Source organism: Austrofundulus limnaeus, unplaced genomic scaffold (genome assembly GCF_001266775.1).
Source record: "Austrofundulus limnaeus strain Quisiro unplaced genomic scaffold, Austrofundulus_limnaeus-1.0 Scaffold0, whole genome shotgun sequence".
NCBI lineage: Eukaryota > Metazoa > Chordata > Actinopteri > Cyprinodontiformes > Rivulidae > Austrofundulus > Austrofundulus limnaeus.
This window is the reverse complement of record NW_013952402.1, coordinates 1791692-1809294: the sequence shown is the minus strand read 5'-3', so window position 1 is coordinate 1809294 and position 17603 is coordinate 1791692. Positions and strand designations below refer to the sequence as shown.

Below are 17603 nucleotides of genomic sequence, written 5' to 3'. Positions count from 1 at the left end.
GCTCGCACCATTTATATACATGATGAAAAAAAAAAACTTTAATGAAATTAAAGCATTGGTCAGAAAGGAAAAATTAGGCATTTATGTAACGTGATCTACTCAATAACATAACAAGGTTTTACCTGACAATTTTGGCACTGCGTTGTTCCAAAAAGTTGCTCCTTTTTCATAAAGTTTTATATAAATCGCCACGTTTCAAAGAGAGAGAGAGAGAAAAAAGGAACAGCTGGAGAAACCATACCACCAGCAGCCTACCTTTGAAATACAGCACTGTTTGGAGTTCTGATGCAGCCAGATCCACCACATATAGGCCATCAGTGCTTCCTATACAAAACCAGCTGCTGTCTCTGCAGGGGCCCACACAGACACATGGAAAACCAATGTCATAGGATTTCCCTTAAAAGCATTTTTTCCATACCATTTGGGAAAAGACAATGAAACCACAAACCAAAGAAAAACATACTGAAGTGACCAAAGGGGATACACACCAGACTATGGACGTTTTTTTTTTAAAGTTTCCCTCAACTTCATCCACTCTGTACAAACAAAACTTTATTTTTTAGTAGTGCCATCGAGAGCAGAGAAGATCTTTGTGTTTCTATACAACTAGGGTTTTAGGCTACATGCTGAGAATATAATGTGGACAATTACATTTTAGTGCCTCATTACTTTCATGCTGACTGTCAGTTTCTGTACAGAATGGCACAATTAAAGCCATTTTGTCTCAATTTTTTTGTTACCATTTTAATGTGATAATTGCGCCACTCAAATTGTTCCAAAGGTGAAAGATTTTATTTGTGGAAAAACTAAATTAAATTCAACCCTGCTGGGCCATAAAAAGACAGAAGGTTCAGGAAAAAAAAGGGTCAACTTATTTGATGCTGATGTCAACTTTAACAAATATAACGTTTTAATTTTTAGCCAGATCCAAAGGATGCAGTTAAAATGAGCACGTTTGTGAAGTTTGAACTTTAAAACAAACTCACACCTGAATAGGAACTGAGATTTAAGGCTATTACAGGAAAAGCTGGTAACAGAGCAGTTATTATGTTGCAGATAAACTGGCCTTAAATCAAAAGTTTCAGTTTCCATTGAAACAAAACATAATGAAAGTATTACTGTAGGATCTAGAAATTCAACCAATTGATCCCCATTTCCTTTTTATCATCAACAAAATTCAAAGAAAGTTCAGACTGTGCTTCCTAGCAGTTACAAAAGTTTATAGGACTTTGGTTTCCTGTGATGTTTTCTGGGTAAACAAGTTGTTATGAACCCCAGATGATTTGACATTTATTTTTGCTTTTTTTTTTCTACCTTTGTAACAATAATGTCCAAATATTAAAGATGGAAATAAACAATTATTTCTTACTTTGTTTTGTTGTAACAGTACGGGTAGAAACGCTGTTGTAATATTTTCCTGGATCAAATACAAGTTGTAGGAAAAACGAGCCCTTTAGAAATTTTTACAGTGTTATTGTATTTTGCTTTAAAAGGTATGAATCACTGTCACAAATAAGAACCATCAGTTCTTTCTTGCGTCACAGTCAGAAAAGTTTTTTTTTCTAGCTGAAACACAACTAAGTGAGAGAAAGGATTTAACACATTTCTATMTGACAAGGACGTCTCCAGCTAAGGTTTACTTTGTTTACTCACATTTTGTGGTCAGTACTGATGTCTGTAAATGGGCCGCACAAAGCCATTTGGATGACGGGTTTTGAAATCTCCACTTTTTCTGCAGCTGATTGCTCCTCAGCCTCTGAAGAGAACACAACCCAAATAGAACACAACACTTGTGTAAACTTGTCAGGAAGGCAGAAAGAGATGAAAATCCCCCTCACAACCAGAGGATGACTGTGGCATGGTACGAGGGCCAAAATTAAGACTATTGCGCAATCAGTGGTTGCTACATCCTTGTAGCAGGAGGCTATATTCCTAAGCCAGCTATTGAGCTGATTAATGATAGGCGGGGCACCGAACTGAGGAGCTGGCCCTGGTAAATGAGAGGCTGGCGATGGCAAATGTGGAAACTAATTGTATTAGCATCGGAGAGGCTAGCGACTAGCGTGGATAAGCTGGCATTAGCATCAAAGAAGAAGCTAGCGTCTGGTATAGAAAAGTTGGCATTAGCATCAGAGGAGAGGCTAGCGACTAGCATGGATAAGCTAGCATTAGCATTGGGTCAAAGGTCAACCAGGTAATKACTGAGGTTAATATGAAAAAGCCTCTCCAGTGTTTACGCCAGCTTATTTATGCTAGTCACTGGCCTCTCCAATGCTAACACCAGCTTTTCCATGCTAGTCACTAGCCTCTCTGATGCTAACACCAGCTTATTCATGCTAGTCATTAGCCTCTCCGATGCTAACACCAGCTTATCCATACTTGTCACTAGCCTCTCCAATGCTAACACCAGCTTAGCCGTGCCAGTTGCTAGTCTTAATTTTGGACCTCATAGTGCAACATAGATGACATCATTACCTGCTTTGTGGCTCAAAAGCTTTTGGCGCCCTTGATGCCTTTTTTCCATTTTCAGAAGATCCATTTTTGTCACCAGATGGCACTTGTGCTCATCACCGAGAGAAAAGCACCACACCTTAAAAAATAAAACATGTTTTCCTGAAGCTTTTGAACACAAAACGTTGATTAAGAGTTTTTCTGGGACGTGTCTCAGTCTCTAACCTGTCCATCAGCTGAACCAGTAATCAGGTGGTTGTCCTTCTCCAAAAACAACACACTGAGCAGCGGAGATGCTAAAAAATATAAAGTAAATCAACATTATTCATAATCCATTGCTTTGATTCCTCTATATCTAAATATATGTATTCAACAATACGATTTTAAATAGATTCTTTAATGCCTGAAATTTACAACATGTCAAAACAAGTGGGGACACAAGCCTGAATGTGCCATCAATAAATAAAGACCTGCATTAATATTTAAAACATTAATTTCTTACCAGAGAGCACAAACGACTGGTATAAAACAGCTTCAGCTTTCAAATCCCAAACCTGAAACGAAACCAGATAAAGAGATAGACATTCAGATACAGTATATATTTATTTATTTATTAAACAAATGGCCCAACATATCTGTACACAGGTGCATCCTGACCCTGAAAGTGCGATCCTCCGAGGTGCTAGCGAGAATATTTCTGTTCCAGGGACAGAACTCTGCTGATGTCAAAGGTCCCAGGTGGCCAGTCAGTGTACAAATCACCTCTTCTTGTCTCTGATGAGGAAAAAAGGGAGGTTTTGACTTGGAACAGTGTAAATAAATGGGAAAAAGGTGCAATATTTTAATTATTATAAAGTTTATGATATACATAGACAAATGCTGGGCCTAAATGTGTGGTTCAAAATCAAAGGATTAACCAAAACAATGAATGCATTTATTCCTGAGGTGGTGTGCCAGAATTGTTATCAGCTTTTGAAATGTAAAGAAATATGTAAAAAAAAAACTCTTGGTTTCTAGTCATAGTGTACCTTAYAACTGAGAACATATATATTTGATCCTGAGCAAGCAGCCACTCGTTCGTCCGAGAAACAGAACGAGAGGTGGACAACATCACCTAGTAAAGTGCCAATAACTACTCCAGTTGCAACTTCACCTGCAAACAAACACAACAGTGTTTTGAAACAATACACAACAAAGTATATCATGTTGTAGTGAATTATTTCACCGCATAACAGACCTGTGTTTACGTGGTCCTAATCTGATGCTGTTCTATTGCATTACAAGTTAAGAAAATGTTATGTTCTGACAACTACCAAGTGTGCTATAATTTAATTTGACTTTGATGCATGATGKGAAACAGTATTTATGGCAGATTGTTGCAGAATGCACACGTACGTGCACACAYAAACATTGTTTCTTACCCTTTTGTGTTTTCTTCTGGCAGGCTTCCATATCCCAGACTATGATATAATCTGCAGAAGCAGAGCAGAGAAGAACAGGTCTGCTTCTTTTTCCAAACGTCATGGCACTAATGTCACCGTGATGACCTGTTAGCAGCAGTGGCTGTGAAAAACAAACAAACAAACAAACAACTTTAGTTTGGTTTTATGCCAAAAATATGTATTTCTGTCTATGTAAGATGTACGGTGTGATATGTAAGGTGATATTTTAAGGTGATATTTTTGGCACTAATGGAACCCCATACAGAATAACATCAGGTACACTCTAATGTCAGAATGTGTTTGTAGTTTTTTTTTATTAACTTGCAATGACAGTTTAATAATGATAAGGTTTTCTCAAAACACACTTAACAGAATCCAAGTAACAAACCTTCTGTTGTGGATCCAGATTGCTGTAAATAATTGCGTCCTTGCCTTGGAATGGTATTCCGCAGTAAGCGTGGCAACACGCGAGCTGCTGGTGCGACAAAAGTCTATCACAAGTCAAACTGAGCTTCTGAGTAATCATTTCTGCCTCACTATGCTCAATATGTGAAAAGCTGAAATGTCGCATTGGTTATATGCATCAGAATATTCGTCGCTGAAGACTCATCATTGCAAATGTTTGGGGCTGCTCGCGTGGACTTTGAAAACAAGTCCGTGGTTGCTAGGATACAAAAGGGATTTCCGCAACATACATAGATCGTCTATTGAAGCAAGTGGTTTCCACAGTCAGCTCTTGAACTGTCTCGCTGATTGTTTATTGTTCCTTTCAGATACCTTCCCTTACTTCAAATATGCATTTCAACACATTTTTAACGTAACTGGCTCATTAAGTATTTTATATATAGATTACATTACCTATGCCCTGACGTATTCCAAATTATTTAGTGAGACAACTGTATAATGCTGATTTTGTTTTAATACCTTATTTCACCACAAGATAGCGCAAACGTTTAAGTTATGTGCAGTTTGATTATTTTTGGCCCATGATCTTTTTGACCTGTTCACTTTTCGTTGCCATTTTCATTATCATTTGTTGTCGACTGTTGTTATTAAAAATAATTAATATTATTGATTAAATAAAAAAGTGTTTTTTAATTTTGATTCTTTTAACAAGACATCAATACATTTAAAGCGAATTTCTGCTAAGCAGAAGCCTCGAGAGGACACAAGTTCCTAAGTAGATCATCTTGTTTGAATGCTAAGCTTGAATCGCGGGAGATTTCTGGGAAATGTAGTTGTAGCGGCTGTAGTCGTTGTAGCAGGCGGATATGACGTATGTGTTGGGGGTGGCTGGTAAGCTGGGTGTCGTCAGTCAGCCRTGCGGTAGTTGGATGAATCAGTTGACGTCGACGGTCCTTGGGATATGACAGTGCTTTTGTAGTGAGCGGCTAACTTTAGCTAAACCGCTAGCTTGACGTCAGGCGTTTAGAAATACGTGGGCCGAAAGAAAGTAATAATTCCCATGCCGAGGCGTTTTATTTTTATGGGGAGAAAGTTGTGTTTTTACTAGCCTTGTATTTATTTCGTTTACGCTGATGTTTTTTGTGGTGTGCTAATTTAACTTAAGCTAAATGACTAGCTTGCGTGTCATCAACTTTCGATTCTCCTAACCAGACTTTTCCACAGGGAAAGATACGTAGTGGGAACTGGTAGCTAGTTAATTTAGCCGGAGAGTACAAGAACGTGCACGGAGAGCCTGCGAAAGTAGAGGGGAAAGTGCTAGCATAGTGGAGCTAGCCACTTTGAAATTATGAAAAGGGTACAGTCTGACACTTTAGGTTTTGTTCCTCAAAAAGACATCGTATACAACAAACTCCTGCCGTACGCGGACAGGCTAGATGACGAYTCCAACGAAATATTGAGCAAAATCAAAGGAAACTTGGGCCGAGCTATTCAGCTTAGAGAGATATGGCCCGGCGTCCTGTTTTGGACGAGGAAACTTTCAACGTAAGTACCGCTATMTTGTGTGTGGATCTGTGGCGTAACAGCAACAGTTTTTCTCTATTTTATGACATGTTTTGAGTTATGTTACAGTTAATATGTCGTAGCTTTTTGAATGGATGTCGCATATTTACTCAGACTGCTCAGGGGATCAAAAACTATATTGTGATAAAACATTGTAACAAGATACGCTTAAGATCTCACAGTTAATCCACAGAAAACTGCTAAACATGACCCAGACACCACAGCACAGTAGGTCATTTCCGCTCTGCTTAAATGTTCTAGTACTTACTAGTACTTCTAGTATTTACTACTATGACCTCTGTTGTCATGTCTTATTTAAAATTTTATGAATTAACTGGATTATTTAGAATTTTCTCCATGTGCTTCTCTAAGGTCACCTCATTATTTAATATGCAGTGTCATCATGACGTTTTTGGTTGTTCCCCTGACTTCCTGTTGCAAGTTAGCCACACACATTACATTGGGAAATATTTCGAGAGGACACTGTTTATTTATGTCCTTCAGTTTTATTTTGCCTGCTTGCTCGGGCATTTAAATCCGTTGCAGTTCTTAGTGTTGGCTCATTGTTTTGTCAGGTGACTCACAGCTTACTCAGGGAGATGGAGGGTTTGCTGTTTGGGTGACCCAGATATTTTGTAGTAGTATATTTTGGCATCATAATCACATCAGAGGGGGGTATTTTGTTTGTGATACTAGTTTTGTTATTTCTAAGAATAATGGATTTCTTTTCATGTAATACAGTGGGATTGTTTTTACACTACATGATTGTGTTTTCGCCTAAACCTGAACTCCCAATTCAGGTACATGAGGCTGTACGGACGGAAGTTCAGCAAAGAAGACCATGTGCTGTTTATCAAGTTGCTGTATGAGCTAGTGACGACCCCCAGACTGGAGATCAGCATGATGCAAGGGCTAGCTCGCCTACTTGTCAACCTCCTCAAGTGAGCATGTGCCCCCCATCTTTTGCAGATGCACCAATGAAAAACGTATTTTCATACATTGAAGGTTTACGGCGATCGGTGTATCTCCTAACTTTTATTGTCGTCTGGGTGAATGTTTTATTTATCTCTAACAGGAAAAGAGAACTACTGTCGAGGGAGGACCTTGAGTTGCCTTGGAGACCCCTGTATGAGCTACATGACAGAGTTCTGTTCTCAAAAACGGAGCACCTGGGCCTCAACTGGTTTCCCAAGTACGCCTCGTTTTTGTACTTATGCTGTTAAAATGATATAAGAAGTAGTGTTGCTAAGTTGGCTTTAGGTGTGAAATGTTTTCCTTTTTTTAATTTATTTATTATTGTATTTATTTATTTATTTATTTTCTGGTCTACATCTCCACATCACACTTTTTTTCAGTAATTGTTTTGGAATAAGTGCTATTCTCAGTTTTTAAATCAAGTTTTTCCTTCTTTTTTGAGGCAAAACTCTTTAGTTAATTCAGTATGGCTCTCTGATGCGGTCGAACAGAACATCTAAACACAAACGTGTTAATTTTTTACAAATTCATTGTCAATTATTAAGCAACAAAGCTGTGAAGTGCACATTCGTCTATTTGTATGCTTTTGCCAGTTTAGGTTACTGTGTTAATACATCAAATTTAACGATTCCTAAACTCTCACTTATTAAATCTTAAGTGACATTTAAATTGCTTTTGCAGTTGTTATAAAAGCGTAGTTTGCTTTTAGAAGAGAACAGTTGGATTGTTTTACCTCACAAACCCTTCAAGTCTTTATACAGGAAACTAGGGCTGCCACAAATGATTATTTTTATAATCGATTAATCACCGATTATTTTTTCGATTAGTCGACAAATCAGATCATACGTTAATTGAATATAAAACATACAGCTTATCGCGCCAGAATGCAGCTGCTATTATATAACCATMGTTAGATTTTAGCTATATGCTAACTAAAAATAATTGCTGTGGAAGGCAAGTTCTGCTCTGCAGATATTGCACAGGTTTCTCTTTCATTTTCTTAAAATGATCCCACACTTTTGAGCTCCGTTGCTGGGTAGCCATGATACCGGAGCCTGTCTGTATAATGTCTTGTGACGTCCACGGCCTACCCCAGTTACCACTACTGTGCATGTGTGTCAAGGACAGAAAGGCAGATGTGGCAGTGGAAGGTGTCAAAGCAGTTTGGAGAGAAAAACAAATTAAAGAACAAAAAAAAAAGAAAACGATTAACCGATTATTAAATTAGTCATCGATTATTTTAATAATCGATTAGTTGATTAATCGTTGCAGCCCTACAGGAAACAATAACCAAACTGTACATCTAGCTTGATTTTTGAAAGAAGCTAAAATTTGGATTTTTTTTTTTCATAAAAAGTTTTGGCAAGCAGTGCGTGGTGCTCTTTTATGGTGCTATGGAAACATTGTGCGTTTATCATAAGCTGCTTTGGCTGATGGCCTGCTCATTTACTCCACAGTGACAAATTATTACTATGGGAACTTGCACCAAAAAGGTCATTCTGATAACTGTGCAAAACACTGATGCACAGCATGTTCTTATTTTGAGTGATTGGCTCTTGTGCTGAAATTGTTTTTTTATGCCTTTGTCTCTTTTTTTACATTCAGTTCTCCATGGCCTCGTTCTTCTTCTAAACTCATAATGTTAAAATTGGTTCAGAGGTGGTAAGGACAGCACTTCTTTGTGTTTTATTTTGAAATTCTGCCTCTAAAGGCACTTGGATGGTTTTTTTTTTTTTTAGTTTTTGGTATACATTGCATGTAAAACCCCACAACTGGACACCCCATATGTAGCTTGTAAAAGTAAAGAAAAAAGAAATGTCACCAATGTTAACATTTCACTCATATTGGAGACTGTCGCACTGCAGCTAACAGATATTTTAATGCTCTATCCACCAAAGCAGTTATCAGAGAATGTGTATTTTCTTCTATATTTTTTAGGATATTTTATAATCTGTTGTATTTCCAACTTTTTTCCAGTTAAACAGAATTATGGGGCACCAGTGTTGCAACAAAAGCTTGATTACTAAGAATTAATCCTTGCTTCTTTTTATACATTGGCTACGATTAATTATGCCTTAACAGAGTTGCAATGTGATTAAATGAACACAGAATGATAATTTAGGGTTTATTGTTCATTTGCGCTGCTAGCTTAAGTTTGTCATCTGTGCTTAATAAATGTTAGGTGATGTTACACAGCTCAGATTTTTGTCAGATTCGATCCCCTCTATTTGAAACTTTAGGTCAGAAAGTATATATCGGAGTTGTTTCACTCATTCCAGCTAGTTCAAAAAACTGAATGTGCATGTGTATTTTTAAAGTTCTATTGGCTGTACATTACTGGCTTGTACTGGGTTAAACCATGCATTTAGCTAGTACTGCTCAGAGATTCACACATGATTTACAAATTATTTAAGTATTATTCTTAGCTGTAAGTCTGCTGTATTAGATTCTCAGTATCATAACYATAAAATTTCAGTGGAGTTGGATTTAAAAAGTTTTGTTTTCTTTGTTTCAAAGTAAATCAGATAAGGAGATTGTGGTCAATGGTTATACTGGTTTAAGGTTCTCCATCTGCAGTCAGTTTGTGAAAAAACTTGTTGGAAGTTTGTGATATTGTTTCCCCAGACTAACGCCACATATCAGTTTAAGATACTGGGTAAAARTGTGTTGTACAGCAACAGTTCTGAAGATATTTTTGACTGTCAAAATTATTTGATTACAATTTAATTATTATGCAAGCATTTTTTTTATTGTGCTCAAGTTAGATGTGCAAAATGATTTCCATACTATATGCATGCAAAAAAAAGTCAGATGGTCCCTGTGTGATGACTGTTTTACTAACATCAGTGTTTGACTGGTAGGTRACTAACATTAGTCTTGTTTTGCTTTATTCTAGCTCAGTGGAAAATGTCTTGAAAACACTGGTGAAAAGCTGCAGACCGTGAGTACATCMTTTATATACATAGTAATAAATAACTCATCTCAGATTGTCTTTACAGTAAGATACTTTTCATATATAATTTAAGCTTAAGGTGACTGTCAGTTGTTTAAAAAATGTTTTTTAATCCTTTAAATACTTTTTTTTATTTATTGTATTTTTTTTGCAAGTTTGACTGTTCATATAATGGCATGAATATGACTTTATGTTAAATAGCAATTGCATAACATAACYTATTTGTTAGTAAGTTGTCCTAAAATTAGATTTAACTCAAGTACTTCACAGACAGAAAACTTTTCTATAACCAGCAGATCTCAGTAACTGTCTGRAGAGTTGTACGTTTGACAGTATCTCAGGCAGGCTGTAGGACTTGGACTTGAGTTTGCTCCTACAGTAGTCAGATAATCCTATTACCTCATCTAATTCTGTCTACTGAGGGAGTTTCTTGTACCTCTGAGGAGAGACAGTGATTTGTTGTGAGGTGCTGCTCAGATACTGTGGATCAGCAGCGAYGAAGGGCAGAAAGCTATACTTCCACTTCTTTTTTTTCAAGGTCTTTAGCAGATGTAATAGCAATACAAAGGCTGAGCAAGCTTGTGAAATGTGTGGCTTACCTTATCTGAAGGAAGCAAAAGGATTTAAACTAACACAGAAACATGTGCTAAGTCTGTATGAGAAGTTCCACTCCAGCACTGACATGCTAGTAGTATCCTCTTTATTTGGACACCAGTGTCCTGTTTATTATTTGTTAAATCGTCTCTTTGTTGTCCCTATTAAAATAACTCCTCCTCATCACTTATTATTATCTGCCTCCATACAGACCTTAAAACTGACAAGCTTTGCAATGTTTTTGTGCTTTAACTCTCCATATATAAGATTATAAATAATACCGTTTTTGTCATCATGATTAGCCTGTTTTATCAAATCATTGTAACCACATTCCCCGCTGTGCAGATACTTCTCAGAGACCGCTACTCAGGAGATGTTGGATGAGTGGAGACCACTTCTTTGTCCCTTTGACGTCACCATGCAGAGAGCGATCAGCTACTTTGAGCTTTTCTTGCCCACAACTCTGCCTCCTGAGCTGCATCACAAGGGGTTTAAGTAAGAAACTTCACACACACACCTCTGTAAGATGAGGTCTAAAATACTGCTTTSTGTGAAGTCCCTTTAGTCTTTCAACTCAAAGATACAAGAATAGCTTGCTGCATGAAAGGAAAAGAGGTGAATGGTGTGATGGGTTACCTGTGGAAGTAAATAAGTCAATTTATAAACAGATTAAAAAAAAACAAGTAAATGTATATAATAGTTTAGACATGATTGGAGTGACTTTTCAGGCTTCCTAATCCTTGTAGTGTCTTTTATTTTTTYTATAGTTTTATACACATTTAATGCCTCAGTAATGTAGTAAACTGCATAAATAACCAGTAATGATAATTATTTAGTATTATCATTCTGAATTTTCTCCTTTTATTGAATGAAATGTTTCTTTTGCAACTGAAATATGTATGTTTTGTACATAAGGGAGTCACTACATGTTTAATTTTAGCAACTTATTTCTGACAGGTTGTGGTTTGATGAGCTGATCAACTTGTGGGTGTCTGTGCAAAACCTCCCAAGTTGGGAAGTTGTAAGTAGACCAAGTAAAATCCACAATAATGAATATTTCTGCTGTCGTTTTTGTAATTTTGTAACGTGTTCTTCTTCACCTTCACAGCACCTGGTTAATCTTTTCGCTCGCTTGGCCAATGACAACATCGGCTACATTGACTGGGACCCCTATATACCCAAGGTTTGTTTTACCCCCCTTTTTTGTCTGCAACCCATTGTGCAATCAAGGACTTGTTTGTTTTTAGGATGGTAGCACATGCTGTCATGTGTTTTCATGGTTTATATTTCCCTGCTTTTGCTGCCAGTCAGAGGAACAAACTATCAAGTGTCTCTTTTGAACTTGCTCCCTCTTAGAGGGGAAGTGACTTGCATCATAGTTGTTTCCTAAATGAAACTAATGTGTGTCACAAATAAAGACAAACAAGCCTGACCCGTGCTACTTCATATCAAACTAATTATCAATATTTTTTTATTTTTTACATTACAGATTTTCACAAGAATTTTGAGAAGTTTGAATCTTCCTGTAGGGACCGGTCAGATGATGGTACCACGATACGTTACCAARGCCTATGACATCAGCCACGTGGTGCTTTGGGTGTCATCCCTTCTGGTTAGACCACAGATCAGAACAGATTAWATTCACTGTATTTACTGTGCGAAATGATCTGAGTGACTTTAACCTTGTGAATTTTAGGGAGGACCCAGTAAGCAGACTCAAGCACAGCTCAGTGGCCTTTTTAACAGCATCACGTCTTTCTTCCACCCATCTAATCATGGCCGTTGGTTGGTGAGTCATTTCTTTTGACTGTTCATTTAATCACACCATAAGAAATTTGGTGTCTTTTAATTAGGCTTACCATTAAAATTGTACCCATGTAGCAAGACCAAAAAAAAAAGACAAAAATCTCCAAAAGTGTCAGATTCTTATGGTTTAATATGGTTTGTGGGAAAGTTCTACAAACTATGTCTCAAGAGACAGCAGTCAACAATTCTGAGGTTAGTGTGGCCTCATGACGTGAGCCAAAGTTTCCTGTCTCCAAAAATAAATTAATAAATTAAAAGCAAATGGTTGTTTGAATTGTTAATAATAATGAGAAGGTTACATTTTTGTTTGCCACTTTTGAGTAGCCATATTTTGGTGTGTTTTCCAGTTTGTTCTTGCCTCGACTCGCCAAAAAACATTGACATCGATGAGGCACAATGTGTGTCATCATTCTAGGAAGCCTTCCTAGTCTCGTTGGCTATCTAGATTTACATTGATAGCCTGTTCAGAAATAACAGCAGGGCATGTGAGTGAGATGGCTGCAATGCTATTAAAGGTCACTGGCACCTCGGTCACATGCCTTTCTGTTTTGAGGTTCTCCTTGTGTTCGATTTTAAGCAACACAGGCAGTAAAGTGCTGTTGAACTCATTCCCTTTTTTTTATGGGGTGGAGTTTGTGTTGCTTGGACGTGTGCGAGACGTTCAGCCAGTTATACATGTAAACAGTGTTTTGCAATCAGTAATAATATAGCATCATGGGTAACAAACGATGGCTGTCGTGCTTTTTAGATTTGGCTAAGTATTTTTGTCTTAGTTTCCCCTCTGACCTGTGATTTTGATAAAAATGTAGACTTACTTGCACAAAAATGAAAAGTCACTTGAATAAAACTGTGTTCACAGTGTATTGGTTTTTGTTTGTTTGTCCATTATGTTACCTGTGTCTTTAGATGCTCCATAACACAGTCAACCTCTCCATTTGTACATGAAAGCATACCGCCTACCTCTGTCTCCCCTTTGTCATGTATCGGTCTTTCTTTCCCCTTGTCTTCGTGTCTAGATGAAGCTCATGAAGCTGCTTCAGCGTCTCCCTGCCAGCGTGGTCCGTCGGTTGCATCGGGAGCGCTACAGAAAGCCGTCGTGGCTCACACCCATTCCAGACAGTCACAAACTCACAGAGGAGGATATCACAGACTTTGTACAAAGTATGATGCAGCCGGTTCTTCTGGCCATGTTCAGCAAGACGGGAAGTCTTGATGCAGCCCAGGCTCTGCAAAACCTCGCTTTAATGCGACCCGAGTTGGTCATTCCTCCTGTGCTTGAGAAGTAAGTTCGGTTCGGCGCTCGGCGCTCGTGTTTTGTCTACGCTGTAATATGCACTCTAACAAGTTTTTACTTTTGCATAAAACTCATGACAAAGTTGCCTAAAAAGTTTCATACTCTGTATACGTACGCACACACCTACCTTTTGTACTGGCTGCTGTGTTAGCTTCCTTCTAGCTGTCCTCTGGAGGTGGTCTTTCCTCTCTAGTCTTGGCAGTAAAGGGGGTAATTTTACATTTCCCTTTTGTAACCTCCGTCTTCTCATTTCTGACGCTGCCTCTTGAATATCCTCAGCTTAGAAATGCCGATTACAAACGCAAGCTTGAGCTTTTAGCTAAGTTTTCCCTGTAATTCTATGATCCACAGCTGTCATCTTTCCTCCTCATCAACTTGAGGAAAATGGAGAAAAACTAATTACTCTATTGTACCTGCTGGTTAGTGGACACAACAGCACACAACTGAACTCACATTTTATACCAGTAGATCACAGATGCTTTAACTTTTGTGACTTTTTCACGGACTAGTGCTAGCAGCTAACGCTAAAAACAACGGCAGGAAGTGGAAGGGATGTGCATGGCAGGAATTTTAACGGAAATACGTCATCAATGGCCGTGGCATATAGGCTATTGGTGCAGATCAATGAGAAATTGCATTTATGGTTAGCAGAATTTTACTGGGGGGCGTGGGGTATTATGCATTTTACAGGCACGTACTTCACACTACCACAATCAAGTAACTATGTTACCTTCATTTATGAAAATGCTGTCAAAAATAAATTGGACTTAGCATCATATCCTATCTAAATGCCTTGAAATCGAAGTCTATCTCTTTAAGAATCTCCTACCATTCCTGACACTCCCACTTCAGCACTGCGTCACAACAATATTTCATGCCGTTTACAACCTTTCGTAGGAGCGTTGTATTTTGTTAAAAATGAAGCAACATGTTTCAGCTTGGTAACATATTTTCCAGTCATCTATACGTACACATCTTGTCAAGACACTGTTAATATTGATAATTCTGAAGTTATGCTTTGCAATGAAATCATGAACATCCTGTATTTTTAAGATGTATTTTGCAAGTCTAGACTGAGCTCCAGGGAGGAGCTTTACACAAATAGGCCACACTTTGTATGAACAAGTGTTTTTGAGCATGGCCACCACAGGAGATTGAAGGATTTCTCAAACATGCATGAATGAGTCAAAGCAACACTGTTGTTATGTGTTTGATGAGGGAACGATAGTATAACAGGATATGAAACTCAAAAAGTAAAGTATCCACATTGTTGATCGTTTTCCCAGTTGAAATAAAGAAGGCGGCCATTGTTAGAAATGAAGACAAAGGATTAATTGTAACCTCTCCCTACTGTAGAACATATCCTGCTCTGGAGACCCTAACAGAACCCCACCAGCTGACGGCCACTCTGAGCTGTATGATTGGTGTAGCACGTAGCCTGGTTTCAGGTGGGCAGCACTATCCTGAAGGACCCACTCACATGCTGCCCTTGCTCATGAGAGCTCTGCCGGGCGTGGACCCGAACGACTTCAGCAAGTGTATGGTGCGATACAAAGTTTTGTTTCGTTTTACGTCTGTGCCCGTTAAACATTTGAGTTTTTTTTTTTTTTTTTTTGCCTAAATTCCTTAAATCTGGATAGAAACTTAAGTTTTTTTTCCCTACAGATCACGTTCCAGTTTATTGCTACATTTGTGACTCTTGTGCCTTTGGTGGACTGTTCGTCTGCCCTACATGAAAGAACGGATTTGACAGAGGTGAACTGCAGCAGTTTTTATACCAATTTCATAATTAAACCAGACATGGAAAAAAAATGACCGTTGGAAAGAGATTTGAAAGAGATTCATTATTTTTCTGCAACTGTCAGGTGGAAAGAGAGATGTGTTCTGCCTCGGCCGAGTTTGAAGACTTTGTGCTGCAGTTCATGGACAGGTATGATGATATACTTCAAAATGATAGCATTGTTCAGTAATTACAGCGTCATTTTATGGTACAGTTTAATGTAAGTCTGAGCATTTTAACGTAAGGGTGTTCTGTTTTCCACAGATGCTTTGCTCTGATCGACAGCAGCACTTTGGAACAAACCAGAGAAGAAACAGAAACTGAAAAAATGACTCACGTCGAGAGTCTTGTAGAGCTTGGACTGTCCTCAACCTTCAGCACAATCCTCACGCAGTGCTCCTTGGATATTTTCAGGGTTAGGATTGTGGTATATTTTAGCACTAGGGGTGCAACAATACATGTACCCATATCGAACAGTGCTGTATCGAACAATACAGATTTTAAAAATTTACTTTATCATCTTGTCTTCTGAAGATGCTCTGTGTTAAAGGATCAGTGGATCTGTGTTCGACTACTCCACCTAGGCTGCATTTTTGTGCGCAGGTCCACTGAGAAACTTGCTGTTTCAGCAACATTTAATTAAAAAACTGTACTTTTGAGGTTAAACAAATGTTCATAATTAATATAAATAAATTACAAGTTAAAAGGGGCATGGAAATTTCTCTTTTTTTGTATCGAACTGTGAAACTGAAGCATCAAACCGAACCGTGAATTTCCTGTATCGTTGCACCCCATTTAACACCTAATAATAAATAACATTCTATCTTAACTGCATGTATTTATAAAATTGTGTATCCACATATTGCTTTAATGTGAAATAGGTGGCTTTGGAAAAGGTCTTCAACTTTGCAACCACCAACATCTTTGAGACACGAGTAGCTGGGAGGATGGTGGCCGACATGTGTCGAGCCGCTGCCAAGGTCAGTCGTACCAGCCCACACTATTATCTGTACGCCAAACTGATCGTCTTTTCATATTTGTTTACTTATWTTCAAATTTTCTGTCCCAGTGTCACCCTGCAGAGTCGCTCAAGATGTTCGTGCCACACTGCTGCAATGCCATAAACCAAATCGCTGTCAGTAAGTCATCAAAGCGCATRGAGAGGCACACACGGAGATGTTTCTAAATGTAACATGCGTCTRGAGTCATTCGTCTGATGTATGCCTTGTTTTAAACAGATGAGGAAGTGCTGAATGAGGAAGAGCTTGATAAGGAGTTTCTGTGGAATCTACAACTTCTTTCTGAGGTGAATTAACTCATAATCCAAACGTTAACCCCCACTCTTATCAACGTTTGGCGTCGTAAATGTATTTTTTCACCTTTTTCCGACGTTCACTTCAGGTAACTCGGGTGGACGGTGACAAGCTCTTGCCCTATCGCTCGGACCTGGTCCAGATTTTGCAGTTGACTCTTCACCTCAAGTGTAAGCAGGGCTATATTCTGGCCTGCAACCTGCTGCATCACGTCCTTCGTGCCACTGCCCTCATCTACCCCACAGAGTACTGCAGTGTGCCAGGGGGCTTCCACCAGCCAGTCAGTGACTACCTCCCCATCAAGGTATTTACTCTGTATTCACTCAGGTTTAATAAAAAACAGATTTACTGTCCTTTTACTAACAATCAGTGGTGGGCAGCGCTAACCCAAAAATTAGCTCCGCAATTTCTAAAAGTGCTCATGAAAATATTTAGGTCCACAACTTCTGAAACGCTTATGCCATAGAAAAATTTGTGGTAACCAGTTTTAAAGTGCAAGTTCAATTTGACACTTAATTCATGTACAATATATGTACAAGACTGCTAACTAGTGGTGTATGAACTCTTGTACAGCTTAATCCTACAAGCACCGATTGCTGGGGATGTGATTTCCTGAAACAGAACTTTGGCTCCTGGTGTAAAAATTAACAAGTTGTTGAGGATTGCTAGTTCATCTGCTTCTTTGTCTCTTTTTCTTTTGTTTGTTGTAGATTTTTCTTTAAAGAAGCATCAATAAAGCAATTTTAAAACTGTTTATTGGAAAACTGAAGCGATGCATTCTGGGTACATGACGGATTTGATTTGTGACGGGAAACGAAAGTTTTCCATGTATTTGCTCCAGCTGAGCACTAGATGTCTGTCTAACCCATTTGGCGGATTGCTTCGACCAATTACATCAAGTATTGAGCTCCAGCGTTTAAACTTTATTTAAAAAACAAAAGCAGCTCTGATTGTAAAGTTAAATAAATCAATACATACAAAATTTTAGTATGGATTACAAACGTTTACTGTTTTTGCTGGGAAAGGG

The 17603-nt window shown here is 38.3% G+C and overlaps 2 protein-coding genes across 3 annotated transcripts in view; one reads left to right on the top strand and one right to left on the bottom strand.

Moving 5' to 3' along the window:
• wdr27 (WD repeat domain 27) overlaps window positions 1–4523 on the bottom strand; it is a 34686-nt gene extending 30163 nt beyond the window's left edge. The window contains exons 1-9 of the mRNA XM_014008788.1: window positions 4282–4523; window positions 3873–4014; window positions 3480–3604; window positions 3109–3225; window positions 2954–3005; window positions 2677–2747; window positions 2476–2590; window positions 1654–1756; window positions 256–347 (exon numbers count right to left, since the gene is read on the bottom strand). Coding sequence (XP_013864242.1) covers window positions 256–347; window positions 1654–1756; window positions 2476–2590; window positions 2677–2747; window positions 2954–3005; window positions 3109–3225; window positions 3480–3604; window positions 3873–4014; window positions 4282–4464 — 1000 coding nt within the window. The 5' untranslated portion in view covers window positions 4465–4523. The remainder of the gene's footprint in view (window positions 1–255; window positions 348–1653; window positions 1757–2475; window positions 2591–2676; window positions 2748–2953; window positions 3006–3108; window positions 3226–3479; window positions 3605–3872; window positions 4015–4281) is intronic.
• Window positions 4524–5228: 705 nt separating this feature from the next.
• Window positions 5229–17603, top strand: part of psme4a (proteasome activator subunit 4a) — a 27377-nt gene continuing 15002 nt past the window's right edge. The window contains exons 1-19 of one of the 2 annotated variants that reach the window (XM_014008601.1): window positions 5229–5843; window positions 6662–6802; window positions 6937–7053; window positions 8442–8498; window positions 9733–9777; window positions 10729–10878; window positions 11341–11404; window positions 11492–11566; window positions 11873–11995; window positions 12080–12172; window positions 13206–13471; window positions 14840–15026; window positions 15149–15238; window positions 15349–15413; window positions 15528–15678; window positions 16145–16243; window positions 16333–16402; window positions 16502–16569; window positions 16665–16880. In XM_014008601.1, the coding sequence (XP_013864055.1) occupies window positions 5647–5843; window positions 6662–6802; window positions 6937–7053; window positions 8442–8498; window positions 9733–9777; window positions 10729–10878; window positions 11341–11404; window positions 11492–11566; window positions 11873–11995; window positions 12080–12172; window positions 13206–13471; window positions 14840–15026; window positions 15149–15238; window positions 15349–15413; window positions 15528–15678; window positions 16145–16243; window positions 16333–16402; window positions 16502–16569; window positions 16665–16880 (2274 nt within the window). In that variant the 5' untranslated portion in view covers window positions 5229–5646. The remainder of the gene's footprint in view (window positions 5844–6661; window positions 6803–6936; window positions 7054–8441; window positions 8499–9732; window positions 9778–10728; window positions 10879–11340; window positions 11405–11491; window positions 11567–11872; window positions 11996–12079; window positions 12173–13205; window positions 13472–14839; window positions 15027–15148; window positions 15239–15348; window positions 15414–15527; window positions 15679–16144; window positions 16244–16332; window positions 16403–16501; window positions 16570–16664; window positions 16881–17603) is intronic. The other variant, XM_014008677.1, reaches the window with a different exon arrangement.